At 45.5% G+C, this 13,283-nt stretch overlaps 5 protein-coding genes across 7 annotated transcripts; 1 reads left to right on the top strand and 4 right to left on the bottom strand.

Annotated features, from left to right (window-relative positions):
* Window positions 1-1,342: 1,342 nt before the first annotated feature.
* On the top strand, window positions 1,343-2,182 carry LOC122029343. Of its 2 annotated transcripts, none has more exons than XM_042588294.1 (2): window positions 1,343-1,497; window positions 1,582-2,182. In XM_042588294.1, the coding sequence occupies exon 2, from the start codon at window positions 1,596-1,598 to the stop codon at window positions 1,995-1,997; it is 402 nt and encodes a 133-aa protein (XP_042444228.1). In that variant the 5' UTR covers window positions 1,343-1,497; window positions 1,582-1,595; the 3' UTR covers window positions 1,998-2,182. The 2 variants fall into 2 exon arrangements, with proteins under 2 accessions (XP_042444228.1, XP_042444236.1); XM_042588302.1 differs by having other exon boundaries at window positions 1,348-1,474; window positions 1,563-2,182.
* On the bottom strand, window positions 2,161-9,114 carry LOC122029319 (pentatricopeptide repeat-containing protein At5g44230-like). 2 transcript variants are annotated; one of them, XM_042588271.1, is made up of 3 exons: window positions 8,923-9,114; window positions 5,078-5,282; window positions 2,161-4,830 (listed from the first exon to the last, which is right to left on the bottom strand). In XM_042588271.1, the coding sequence occupies exon 3, from the start codon at window positions 4,138-4,140 to the stop codon at window positions 2,206-2,208; it is 1,935 nt and encodes a 644-aa protein (XP_042444205.1). In that variant the 5' UTR covers window positions 4,141-4,830; window positions 5,078-5,282; window positions 8,923-9,114; the 3' UTR covers window positions 2,161-2,205. The 2 variants fall into 2 exon arrangements, with proteins under 2 accessions (XP_042444205.1, XP_042444198.1); XM_042588264.1 differs by having other exon boundaries at window positions 2,161-4,812; window positions 8,923-9,113.
* LOC122002107 (ycf20-like protein) lies at window positions 4,344-4,787 on the bottom strand. Its single transcript, XM_042557167.1, has one exon. It carries the CDS (start codon window positions 4,785-4,787, stop codon window positions 4,344-4,346), a length of 444 nt encoding a protein of 147 aa, XP_042413101.1.
* A 77-nt stretch (window positions 9,115-9,191) lies between the features above and the next one.
* LOC122029334 lies at window positions 9,192-10,166 on the bottom strand. Its single transcript, XM_042588282.1, has 2 exons — window positions 9,577-10,166; window positions 9,192-9,446 (listed from the first exon to the last, which is right to left on the bottom strand). The coding sequence occupies exons 1-2, from the start codon at window positions 10,148-10,150 to the stop codon at window positions 9,367-9,369; spliced, it is 654 nt and encodes a 217-aa protein (XP_042444216.1). The 5' UTR covers window positions 10,151-10,166; the 3' UTR covers window positions 9,192-9,366.
* A 426-nt stretch (window positions 10,167-10,592) lies between these two features.
* LOC122029311 (pentatricopeptide repeat-containing protein At2g33680-like) lies at window positions 10,593-12,955 on the bottom strand. Its single transcript, XM_042588253.1, has one exon. It carries the CDS (start codon window positions 12,820-12,822, stop codon window positions 10,609-10,611), a length of 2,214 nt encoding a protein of 737 aa, XP_042444187.1. The 5' UTR covers window positions 12,823-12,955; the 3' UTR covers window positions 10,593-10,608.
* Window positions 12,956-13,283: the final 328 nt, after the last annotated feature.

Here is a 13,283-nt window from a genome sequence, read left to right as displayed (position 1 = left end):
CCAATCAAACTTAGGGGTCGATCGGACATATTGCGCCTCCTTAACAAAATGAAGAGTCGAGTAAAGAACTAGTTCTTGACTGCATTCTATAAGGTCGAGCTAGCAATCTCTCGACCGAGTGGCGGCCGGTCAGCCTGCAGCAGGACCCATATACCTATCATATCGTACTCTTTTGAAATTTTATGTTGTAAAGGACAAAGAATTTTCTATCGGCAAATCGTCCTTTAGAAGCTTCTAACTTATCAAATCACATAGATTTACACACTCTTTTAAGAAAAAGTGTCAGGAGCACTTTATAATATATCCTTTCTTAGGAAAGTTTGGGTAAATGTACTAATACTTTGAGATCTGTACACAACGCAATAATGACACTATAAAAGGGGTATTCATCTACGAGCGGAGGTATATATGCGATACTTCATATTTACACACGCTCATTGTTACAGTTTACTTTCACTACTTTCTTCTCTCAAATCAAATTGTTTAAATGTTACAAGGCTAATACCGAGGATTCCTTCTCTGACTCAATACCAAAACTCCCTATATTATAGGATAGGGCGGAGCTTTTATTAAGTCAATATAAGAATCACGTTTCTAATTTATCGTTTTCATTAATTTAGGACAGGATCACATGTATTTGATGGAAGGGAGAAGAGATAAAATTTTAATTTAATTTAATAGAAAATTTATTATAGATAAAAAAACAAAGGTCAGTTTGAACAAAAAGAGATGCAGTATTTTGTTTGCGTTATCTAGATTTAATTAAACAATCTCACATCCTGAGTGCGCCAAGGATAAAAAGAGACACATCCTCTATCTCTAAAACCTCTTATCCTCGTATCTCATTTATCATCCTAATTTATTATCGGTGGTCGGAGGTCGTCAGCCTGATCAAAATCATATCTTGGAGGAAAAATGAACTCAAAGGATCGTCGCTGGCTCGATCAGTGCCGAAATTCGATCAGATCTGAATAGAATTTTTTTTATCGTCCATCTGAACTTCTGTTAAGATCCGATCAAATTCTGACATCGATCAAGTAACGGCGATCCCACGGAATTTATCTTTCTCCCGGATAATAGACTAGGGCGATGAGTAAAATTATAGGGATAAAAGACTAAGGATCCGATCGATCCACCGGTATCTCACTTTTTGATGTCAACGGTCAACCCAGTCTTTATTATGCCTCACCAAAATTCCACATCTCCTCCTGTTCTCCTCCTCTCCACCAAGTAAACTCTGATCATCATCTTTTCAGCATTAGCTTTTTCACACTTCCATCACATCATGACGTGCCAATTCCAACTATTTATTTATTTATTTATTTTCGTTCTCCATAATTGCTTTGTCTCCGTGCTCCATCTCTTTCCATCATCTTCTTCCTCTCTTGCCGCTTCTGGCTTCTTCGCCCATAACTGTCTCTAGTTCTCCCTCTTTAGTCCCCAATCCACTTCTTCGAGTTTGATTAATCGCGTAGTAATTTCCCCTCTTCTATTCGAGTATGAAGCTTGTATCTCATGTTGTTTCTTAATCGATCTCGCTAATTTTGAGATTTTTTGTTTAGTCGTTAATTATTTTTTCAGGGGCTTGTTTATAAATGGGCTGCTCCCACTCGTGTCAGCTGGCCGCGCCGCCGCCGGGCTGCGTGCGGGTGATCCACGCCACCGGAAACGTGGTTGATTTACAGGCGCCGGTGACGGCAGGCGAGCTCACCGGGCGTCCCCCCGCTCACGTGCTCGTCTCCGCTGCCCGCCTAGCCACATTCGGATCGGAGCGCCTCCTCCCCGGAGAGCGCCTGGCGGTCGGCGGCGTCTACTTCCTCCTCCCCCACGCGCTCCTCCGCGACGAGTCGTCGATCGTCGACCTCGCCACGCACATGGGCCGCCTCCTCGCCGCCGCCGCCAAGCGGGCGGTACCGGTCGTGGACCCGCGTAAAGTACAGCCGCGGGCCCGGGTGTGGAAACCGGTGCTGGATCAGATCGAGGAGACAAACCCTTGAGAGCGGACGTTGGAGATAAGACTGGAAGCTGAAACATAGGGAGAAGATAGCGAACGGACGGTTGAGATTGGAGGACCAGAAAAACATTGCCATGAAAAGCTTGTAATGTTCATTAATCGAATGGTAAATATGTAATGCTCAAATTTTAGTTCAATGTTACTGCATAATAATTATTTTCACTAAAAGGATCGAATTGCATATTGAATCTTTACCAAAATTCTCGACATGAGCATTCCCCATCTTTGAAATGGTGAAACCTCATGTTATCCCTCACCACAATCTCCCTTTCCACAGCCCTTGATGCAAGTCGCATCACCAAATGGCAATCGTCGCATATCCTAAGGTTCTTCGATATCCTTATCGTGTCTCCTGCAGAAGTCGTCGACAAGCCGAATGCCAATGCCAACTTCTCGCTGTGACCTTTCAACAGCCTTTCTTTCTCTTCGTCCTTGACATCATAAACAACAGAACTCAATACGGGCACATAACCTCGAAGCTTCAACATGCCCAACAGATTCTCTAATGCGCGCTTTATCTGCCGGATTCTCGGGTGGGAATTGTCCCCTGCAAAGAACTCGTGGACGGAACCATCTTTATCTTCTGTCCAGCTCGCTGAAGGATTTTTCCTTAGCCCCCTCGCTCTCATCAGTCTCCGAACCTTCAACACCTCGTCCCACATCCCTGCAGATGAATATATATTCGAGAGCAACACGTAGTTGCCGACCCCATCAGGCTCGAGCTCGAATATATGATCGGCGGCAATTCTCGCAATCTCTGTCTTTCCATGGATCCGACAGGCACTGAGCAACGCACCCCAGACACCACCGTGCGGCTTTATTGGCATAGACCTCGCTAGATCAAGTGCTTCTTCGACTAGTCCAGCACGCCCCAACAAATCGACCATGCATGTGTAATGATCAGCGGAAGGAACGATACCATACTCATCCTCCATCATCCTGAAGTAGCGTCGACCTTCCTCCACCATCCCAGTATAGCTACAAGCTGTGAGGAGGCCGATGAATGTGACATGGTTTGGTTTCACGTTCGTCTCGCCTACCATTTCTTTAAACAATGAAATGGCTTCCAAAGCTCTTCCGTATGTAGCGAGTCCAGCGATCATTGCACTGTAGGAGTAGACATTCCGGTCTGTCATTTTATCAAACACCCGACGGGCCTCGTCGATCAGCCCGCATTTTGCATGCATATCCACCATTGCCGATCCAACCAAAAGGTTCTGGTCGAGCCCAATCTTCTCCACCAGATCCCGAAGCCAAAGTGCGTGTTTTGCAGCACCTAACTGAGCGATGGCAGAAATGGCGCCGACCAAGGCAACTTCGTCCATAACTACGTCCGCTTCTCTCATCCTCTCGAATGCCAGCAGCGCCTCTTTGGGCATCGCATTCTGGGCGTATCCTGTGATCATTGCAGTCCATGCCACAACGTCCTTCACGGGAGATGCCTCAAACAACCCTCGTGCTGAAGAAAGGTCGCCGCTTTTGGTGTAAGCCACAATCAACGAAGTCCAAGAGATAGCGTCTCGAACGGGCATTTCGTCGAACACCCTTCGAGCGGCCGCTATGTCGGAGCATCCGACGTACATGGAGATGAGAGTGTTCCGGACGAAAAGGTCAGCGTCGAAACCGCCGATGAAGATGGCTTGGGCGTGAATCTGGCGGCCGCTGGAGAGGGATTCTTGGGAGGTGGCGAATTTGAGTAGGGCGGAGAAAGTGAAGGAGAGGGGCGGCGTCGGGGGCCAGCTACGGCGCATGAGGGAGTAGAGGCGGAGGGGATGGTGGTCGGAGTGGGAAGGGTTGAGGAGTGCGGCGGAGCGGATAAGGGAGTTCCATAGAAAGGAGTTGGGGCGGGGGACGAGGGAGAAGATGAGGAGGGGGTAAGGGTGGAGGGGGACGCGATAATCGGAGAGGCGGCGGAGGAGCTTGGTGACGAGGAAGCATCTGTGGTGGAGGCCGAGGCGGACGAGAGCGGCGTGGGCGGCACGGAGGTGGCGGGGGCCGGCGGCGGCGTCGATGGCGGCGACCAGGAGGGCGTCAAGGGCCGGGAGAGGGAGGAGAGGCGATGGAGCCGGCAGAGGGAAGGTGGGGTCAACAACGTGGTGCTCCACGGTGGGCTGGGCTCGCGCCATGTAATTAAGCCATGTCGCGATCCAACCGCCTTTATTTAGGGAAATATATTGTTTCACCCCCAAACTTTACCTTATTTATAAATACCCCCTAAATCTTTAAAATTACCAGAACAGACTCTGCAATGTCCCCTGTTTCGAGATTTCCCCTTGGAACACGCCAAACGGAGAAACTCCACCACAAAAACTTATTGAGTTCAATTTAGCTACCATATCGCGGGGAATATATCGATTTCAAAATTGGATGGCTTACATGATTCGATACACGATTCGATTTCATACTTGAACGCGTCCAAGAACAATCCCAGGGAAAGCCCGGCCTTCCAGTAATTGAAGACGGTGATTAGGCTCTTGAACTTGTCGAGAAAGGTAAGTGAAGCTCTGTACATGAGGGCACCGATCCCCTCCACCACGACAACAGCAAAGCCAGCAGAAAGAATGTCCCAGTCGCCGGTTTGCCCGATCACTGTTGCAAATGCTGTAGCAGAGTAGAATCCTACCAAGAAAAAGAAAATTTTGATCCATATCCCTTTCCTCAACTGCTTGATCCGAGCACTCAGCTTAGTTTGAAAAGATTGAATCGTTCTTATCAGTCGAGTTGCACTGCTGGTGCTGCTTTCAGGTGTATCGGATTGGTTGCCGTCTGTCATACTCCCTGTCGTCCAGTTCAGCCTCCTTTGTTTAGATATGGTACTATGATGTTAGTCATCAGCAGGGGAAAATTTTTAGGAGAAAGTAATATCTCAATAGTAATTCGGGAAGGAATTGCCTGTCAATGACAATAAAACAAGGATATCCACGAACAATCTTGTACAAGTGGATAAAAATGTTTGAAGCATAAAATTAACTCATTAGATAAAACTACAACGACGATTCAACATCTTCAAAAAAAAATTATGATTATATCTTGTTAACAGTTTCATAGCACAGTGCAACTAACCTGGAATTTTTAGCACAGGGAAAAGTTGGCCACACGAAACAAATGCGAGGAGGAATCTTTCCAGCACAATGAATAAAAGTTCTTTCTGGATATGTCAAGTGCAAATATCGTATTCCGGAGAATTTTCGTGTATGGATAAGCAAAGTATGTGGACAGAATGCCAAAGCTAAAGTATGCATTGCCATGATCTTCTATGCGCCTGTGCCTGTAAGGATTGTTATCCACCTTAACAAAAGCTTGAGTAATTAGACAGTAAAGCAGTAGAAGGAATATTAGTTATTGCAAAGGAATAAAATCTGCCACAGGAGTGCGGACTTTGAATGTTGGTAGAGGTTTAACCTTGCCATTCCTGCATCAAACTGGGAATATCTCATAGTTTTTTTAGGGCAAAATACACATTCCCCCAAGTTTTTTTGGTCACTTTGCCCATCTAAGTTTGAATCCATGACTGATTATATCTCAGTTAGGTAGTATTGAGTTGTTACTGGAAAATAGCCTACACATTCCTCAATCCATTGCATAGCGTGCAGGGAGAAAAACTATAAACTTGTTTTAGAAGTTTAATGAAGTCCTAATTTTCACTCCACCTTCCTCCTCTTTACTCGTCACCATGGACATGGTTCTCAACCTCGAAATTGATAGTTTTGTTACTCGGTTTCAGCATATGCACCTCTCATGCCCATGTCAAACACACAGAAACATGGTCAACCAAGTATGTAGAAAGAGTTTGAGCAGCGAGGCTCATCTATGATGGCAGAAGAAGAAAGAAACCTAAAGGGAAGCTTACTCGGGCATTGTAGACTGTACATGTCATGCAAGGAGGAATGTGTTGGTGCAATCGACCTCCAAGGTTTTAATGTCAGACAAATATGTTTAAGTATGTTTAAGAATGGAGCTTGATCTAAGGAAGTCCTAGTTGTAGGCTAGGCAAGGGAAGTCCTAGTTGGAGGCTAAGCAAGAAAAATCTCGATATATCGTGAAAGCCAGGTGAATAAGTTTGGAGGACCTGATCCCTGGATAGCCGAATACTGAGGCGAGAGAAATCTAGGTATATCGTGGAAGTCAAGTGGATAGGTCTGAAGGACCTGATCCCTGAGTAGCCGAATACTGAGTCTTGGTGAGTAAAGCCAAGTGGTGAAAAACCTAGGGGAATATAACCTTAAGTAACGAGAAGTCTTGGAGGAGTGAACTCCAAACAAGGTTGATCGGATGGGCGGACGACCGGACCAACGGCTCTCAATAAATCTAGGATTAGGTTTACCATTATATTTTGTATTACTATTATTGTTGTTAGCTAATATAGTATTGCAGGAAAGGTCTTAGTAGATCAGGTGAACAGACACTGAGCAGGCAAAGTCCAAACATGTCTGGAGGACCATGTTTGGCAGGTAAGTTGAGATAAACAACTGGAGGAGCGATAGTGAGGTCGGGTTCCTAAAATGAACAACCTAAGGTCGCTGATCCAACTGAAGAAACCCGGAAGGTTTCCAAGATGAGATCAAAACAGTTCTACTGTCCTTTATATTGCTCATACATTATAATATTATTATTGTGCTAACATCTGTGTTGCAGGGATACTTTGTTTAACACTGTGTTGTAGGTCCGACTGGATCGGTTGACCGAACCAGAGGATCGGTCGACCGAACAAGAAGAAATCAAGGCAGTGTTTAGATCAGACCAGAACATATCAGAGCCCGATCAAAATTTGATCGGTTGACCGAACAGTAAGATCGGTACTATTCAGTCGACCGAACCATGATGATTCAACACAGGCCAGTTCATCATCATTGATCAGAAGCAAAAGGAAAAAGGGTTGATCGGTCGACCGAACCAATCAACATTAATGCACAGTAAATACGAATCTCGGCAAATCTCGACGAACAGGGAAGGAGCCTGTTCGGTCGACCGAAAAGATGGATCGGTCGACCGAACCCTTAATGAGCAATTAATGTCAGAGATCGAGCCAGCGTCAGAATCCAACCAGGAAGGAAGGGAGCTGGTTCGATCGACCGAATAGAGGGATCGATCGACCGAATGTCCATTACACCTATAAAAAGAGGCTCTAGGTTTGAGGCTGTACAACACTTTCTGATCGACTGAAGTTCTGTTCTGCAAGCTGCTCGTGCTACAAGTCTTCATCAATGCTGCAAGTCACTCCGTTCGATAGTACCGACCAAAGCTTCAACTCTATTACTTGTCGGTATATTTTATTAGCTTGCATTGTAATTAACTTAAGTAAGATAGTAGGTTGTTACTATCTTGCTCATTTTGTACGTTATGCTTCTTTCCGAAGATTTCAGAAAGAAGGGTTATAGTGGATTGTCCATCGGTGCAGTCAAGGACCGCGGGTCTTCGAGTAGGAGTCGACCTAGACTCCGAACGAAGTAAACGAACTTGTCTTTTTACTTTCCGCTACACGATTCTGATTTCCAAAGAAAAATAAAAGTTGTAAAAGAGCGTGATATTCACCCCTCCCCTCCCCCCCCCCCCCTCTATCGCACCCATTCGATCTAACAGAATGGAAGATCCATGACACTACGTGGGAGAGGGCAGACAGCTAAACAATCATGTGGGGAGGCCTCCATCTCATGTCGCTAGGAAGGGAAGAACAAGGAAGACTATAGGACAACACGCAATTAGGGTTATATTTTTTTCTACAAAATTTTATAATGCCCCTAAACTATACCATTTTATAGAATGATGGAATCACAATCTTGTTTATCCTTCACCACCTCAATTTTTTTATCATACAACTCTAAATGTGAATTATTGATAGTGGCCTCCGCAACATGCTTTTACTGGTGAGCGAAAATACCCTCCCATGTTGTAGCCTACTCGGTTTCTTGATTTACCTCTCTACATATGGCTGTGGGACCGGCCGTGTGGGGCGCCCGGGATCAACATACACACGCCTAGGATCAGCGTATGACCTTTTTGCAAAAAAGAAAAGATAACTATAAGAATAAAATAACCATTCTACATGGTTGTAGCTTGACAAGAACTAGCCATGGCAATAGGATGGATATCTCATCATTGCCCGATATACTTTAATAAGCTTGGAAACACATTAAACGAATAAAGGATGGATTTGAATAGGATATTAGACAATTGAGTTGTGGTAGGTACAAGATGAATTTAGGTTTAGAAACCAAGGTAGAAGATACTTGAGTTGAACTAGTTTACTTGTAATAAATCTATATGCAGAATTAAAACTCTAATCTTCAATTTTTCCTATATAGATGTTAGTATTACCTGGGTATTCTTAGACAATTTCAGTAGGTATCATGCCCGCCATACCTAACAAGAAGCAATTCCTTGAACCATCAAATCTATTATATTCTAAGAGCAAACAAGGCAATCAGCCAATCACTGTCTTTTGCTAAGTTGCGACTACATTTCCGATTTTAGTCATAGCTTCAGTAAAAGATCATGTATAAATCATGATCGGAAAACAAGCTCCTACTAAGATCACTGCTTTTGAGTCTTTATAGGGTTCGTTCAATGCACGAAGAGCGACGGACAGACAATCCAAGAACGGAATTTTATTTTAAAGAAATGTATTCCCTTTCGTTTCCAATAAAAATATCAAATCCATTAACTCATATAACAATTCACAATTATGGTCAAGAAAACATGCTTCGAATCAAGATATCAAACATATGAAAACGATCGACTGACAAAGGAATGACAAGCCATTAACTGGCATCACAACTACGGCCAAGAAACTGAAGGCATCACAAGCCACCGCAGTCTTCTTCAATATATCCTCTCAATGTTCCAATTTGGAAGTAAATTAGTGTTATATAAAAGGCGAAGCGTTTCCAATCCGAGGGCAGAAATCTAACCTGAAGGCGTAAAGAAATTCAAGGAAACCAGGCTCGTCGTGGGGCTCGGCACTTCAATCGATCGAGAAAGGGCAAAGCTGCGATTTGAATGCAAGAACCAAGCGGGGCGTGGATCGTCCATCAACCAGCTGAAATTGCATCGTAAGAGTTGCGGCGGCTCCTTCATGTAAACCTAACCTTGTTTTTTTTTCAGCATACTTTCCGAACTTTACAAAGAAACCCAGTTAGTTTTGAAAATTTACGGAACAGCATCTGTTGACCACAGGTCAGTATTCAGGCTGCTAATAGGAAAACGGAGAAGGCAAAGCGCAACTACCACTCTTCATCGATAATCTAAATACAATTCTCTTCAATTTCTAGTTGTTGCTGTGTATTAAGAACATGATTACATCAACTTCATATCTAATTATGGCTTCCAAACAATTTGCATTGGTTCATAATAATTCAACAACTCTGTCTGAGAGAGAACGCCACTGCTTGTGCCCAATGCTTCAGCCTTGTTTTAACATGCTCTGGATCGTCGCCTGTAAGTTTGGCAATCATTAGATCACCAATCAAACAATGGAATTCTCTCTTTCTTGATTGCGATCTGGAAAATTCTTTAATTTTTTTTTTTTAAGTTTTCAGATGATGCAAACGAGTTTGAGATGATACCGGGATTGCAAATCTTCCAAGCCTGGGCGTGGGCCATCCCCTGCTCGTTGGCGGGGCTCCGGGGGCTCGGAAGGCCGGCCAGCGTCGACGAAGAGGAGGTCGCCGTCGATGACCCGGGGGTCGGCAGCTGACGGTTCACGGCGAAGTAGAGATTGAGCGCCGGCAGCGTCATGCAGAGGTCCTGCCCGCCGTCCTCCTCGCTGAACCTGAAACCGAGGTCGATCGACCCTCGCAGCTCGTCCATGTCCTCGTCGGTCAGAATCCTCGCAAGCCGCCGCTCCTTTTCGAGCTCCTCTGCCGCCGAGCTTTTCCTCCTCTGCAGGACCTGCATCCGCCGCTGCTCCCACTTGGCCTCCATCCTCGTCTCCCTTAGCGAAAGTTGCTTCGAAAGCATCCTCCTACCGCCTGCATTGACTCCTTTGCCAGAGGCCACGCCGTAATTCATCCACGTTGGCGGCCTCTGCTCCATCTCCTCTTCTTCCTCCGACATCTCTCCCTCCGAAGAAGACGACGACGCCTTCACCTTGCATTTCTCCATCAAAATCGGCTCCAATTCCTCTGATTGCTCCAACATCAGTACTAAAAAGATGGGTTTTTTTTTATTTTAATTTTTTTTGGCAATGGAAATATATATCCTCTCGCCCCGCTTCCAAGATCGCCGGAAATCTACACAAGCGACGTGCCCGTGTGTGACGGCCGCCGGTGGAAACGGGAGGAGGAAAGGAGGGGAATTGGTGCTTTTGCAACTGCGACCACTCCCCCTTCATCGATAGCGCCTACTCTTCTTCAATGGATAGAGGCGGACGAGCGATTTTACCGCGGCTATTAATTCGCAGTGGCTAATTTTAGAGAGGAAATCTGAAGGTCTGGAACAGCTCCGCCAAAATTAGCTCTCTTCTTTGCACCATTACTGCTGCTGCTGTTGATCTCTTCTACTCAATCCTAAAAGGCACACCTTAACAACATCATTAGCACACCCATTCTGCTATATAAGAATTTTTTAGATTTTATAGAATATTAAATAGTTATTAGTCAAGAAACAGCAGATGCTACAAAATTCGACTCTTCTTCTTCTTCCTCCGCTCGTGATCCTGGAGATTCAAGAGAATCACGGAAGGTGAATCCAAAAGTAGGACAGTAGCCTTCATCCTTCATGTTTTTGGTTAATCTTTTTAACTCTGCATATATTTTGTCGATATCGGGATGCTGCATCTCCTTGGCAACAAAAACATGGACTGTGTTATCGATATCAACCCAGCTGCATCCAGGATCCTTGTCCACCCCTCGTATCCTCATCAATCTTCTCACTCGTTCGACATCATCTCGCTTGCCCCAGGCAGCGTATATATTCGCCAAGCAAATGTAAGCCGACGAGTCCAGTGTGCCCAGCTCCATGAGCTTCTCCCCGGCAAAAGCTCCGATGTCAAAGTGCCTGAATTTGTGGCATGCTCCTAGCATAATCCGCCACAAGCATGTTCCATGATCGATAGGCACGGATTCAATGAAGTTCTTGGCTTCCTTGAACATCCCGGCGCGACTGAGAATATCAGCCATGCACGCGTAGTGTTCTATCTTCGGGACTAATCCATAATCGTCGAGCATCGACCTCAAGTAACTCCAGCCGCTCTCAACCAGACCGACATGACTACAGGCAGACAGTAGGTTGACAAATGTGACATGATCTGGTTCTGTACCCTCTTTCTTCATCTCCTCAAAGAGGTTCAAGGCATCAATCCCTTGCCCATTTTGCGAAAATCCTGAAATAACTGAATTCCATGCGACGACGTCCCTCTGAGGCATTCTTCCGAACACAAGACTGCAATTCGATAAATCGCCACACTTTGCATACATGGTCGATAGGGAGCTACCGATTGGAATCCCCAAACCGAATCCAAACTTCACGGAACAGGCATGAATTTGTTTGCCCTGTTCTACGGCAGCAAGACTAGCACATGCTCGAAGAGCAGTGGTTAGGGTGAGGCTGGTTGGCAATATGTTCTCTCTTCTCATCGTTCCATATAATGCTAAAGCCTCCTCATGCTCTCCGTTCTGCACATAACCTCCGATCATCGAGGTCCACAGGACGATATCGGCATCCTTCAACTCTTCGAATCCCTTTCTTGCATCATCAATGCAGCCACATTTAGCATACATATCGACCAGTGCACTTTTGACATAGGATTGGAGCTCGAATCCCACCTTGATCAAGAAGGTATGAGTTTGTTTGCCTTCAACAAGGGCTGCCATGTCGCTGCATGCGTTGAGGAGCCCTACAAATGTGAACTCAGTCGGCATGAATCCTGCAATCTGCATATGCGGGAACAAGTGCAGTGCCTTTTGGGAGTCACCATTCTGTGCATACCCGGTGATCATCGCAGACCATGTGATGGAGCTCTTGTTCGCCGACAATTCGAACATGAGCAGAGCGTCTTCCATGGTTTTACACTTCGCATAGAGGGTAATGAGGGAATTCTCGACGGATACAGAAGACACCCAGCCGTTTGTGATGGCAAAAGAATGAACCTGCTGGCCCATGACAAGAAATCCAGGGGCACTCAGTGCACTAAGAACGCTCGTTAAGACAAATTCATTCGCGGCGGCGCATTGACCTTCCTCGAGCATCAATTTGAACAGGCCGAAAGCTTCTTCGCCGGACTTAAGGACAGCATAGCCGGATATCATGGCCGACCAAGACACTGAATTTCGAACAGGCATTCTATCGAACACCTTGCGGGCGTCCAGTACGCATCCCTGCTTGCAGTACATGTTGAGCAAAGAGCTTCCCAGGAAGACGTCATCATTATTACCGACCTTGATGGCGACGCAGTGAGCGCATCGGCCGAACCAAATATCACCGGGCGAGTGGGAGGCAGCGGTGAAGACGCCGGCGAAGGTGAAGCAATTGGGGAGGACGCTGAGACCGCACTCGGCCCTCATTCTCCGGAAAAGGTCAAATACGGATTGGGAGCCATTGGGGCCGATCTGAGAGTACGAATTGATGAGGGAGTTCCAAGAGACGACGTCCTTGCCGGCGCCGATGTCCTCGAAGGCCGCTGCGGCGCGAGGGAGTTGGGAGCACTTAGCGTACATGACCACGATGCTGTTGCTGAAGAATACGTCGGCCGTGACACCTGACTTGAAGGCCTTCCCGTGGAGGGCGCTTCCAAAGGCGAGGTTCTTCTGCTCCGAGCACCGGACGAGCAAGCGGAAGAGGGATGCGTGAGCGTACTCCGCGGCGGCGGCCATCCACCCCTTCTACGAAGATTCCGGAAGCTGAGAATAGTTCACAGGGAATATCGGGAGAGCGGATCGGCGAAGTCGTAGAGTCGCATATATATATATAGTGTTCGACGGATACTAATAGGGTTGTAACTTGTAAACGAAAGTCAGGGAGCAAATAAATTTGATTTTTCGGGATGAAAATTTCCTCTATTTCTAACGACGGATTTTGATTTTTTAAATTTTTTAGTTTTTATTTTTTATTCATTGAATAATCAGATATCAAATATAAATATTTAAATAATCAGGTATAAGAACCCGAATATCCGAACGAATCTAATGGAACCTGAATATCCGAATTAATTTAGAGAGTTCGGTCTTATTTTTTAGGTTATTTTCAAAAAATCAGATTCACAACTAAGTTTTGAAAATCAGCATAACTATGGTCGGTGTATTCAACATTAAACTTTTAATTATTTTGAATTATT

The sequence above is a fragment of the Zingiber officinale genome, chromosome 1A (assembly GCF_018446385.1).
Source record: "Zingiber officinale cultivar Zhangliang chromosome 1A, Zo_v1.1, whole genome shotgun sequence".
NCBI lineage: Eukaryota > Viridiplantae > Streptophyta > Magnoliopsida > Zingiberales > Zingiberaceae > Zingiber > Zingiber officinale.
This window is presented reverse-complemented; position numbering and strand designations above follow the sequence as displayed.

Coding starts and splice junctions, on each gene's coding strand:
- LOC122029343 (XM_042588294.1), top strand. CDS start 1,596: ATGGGCTGCTCCCACTCGTGTCAGCTGGCCGCGCCGCCGCCGGGCTGC.
- LOC122029319 (XM_042588271.1), bottom strand. CDS start 4,140: ATGGCGCGAGCCCAGCCCACCGTGGAGCACCACGTTGTTGACCCCACC.
- LOC122002107 (XM_042557167.1), bottom strand. CDS start 4,787: ATGACAGACGGCAACCAATCCGATACACCTGAAAGCAGCACCAGCAGT.
- LOC122029334 (XM_042588282.1), bottom strand. CDS start 10,150: ATGTTGGAGCAATCAGAGGAATTGGAGCCGATTTTGATGGAGAAATGC. Junction 9,447..9,576: donor TTGGAAGATTTGCAATCCCG/GTATCATCTCAA, acceptor CCAAACTTACAG/GCGACGATCCAGAGCATGTT.
- LOC122029311 (XM_042588253.1), bottom strand. CDS start 12,822: ATGGCCGCCGCCGCGGAGTACGCTCACGCATCCCTCTTCCGCTTGCTC.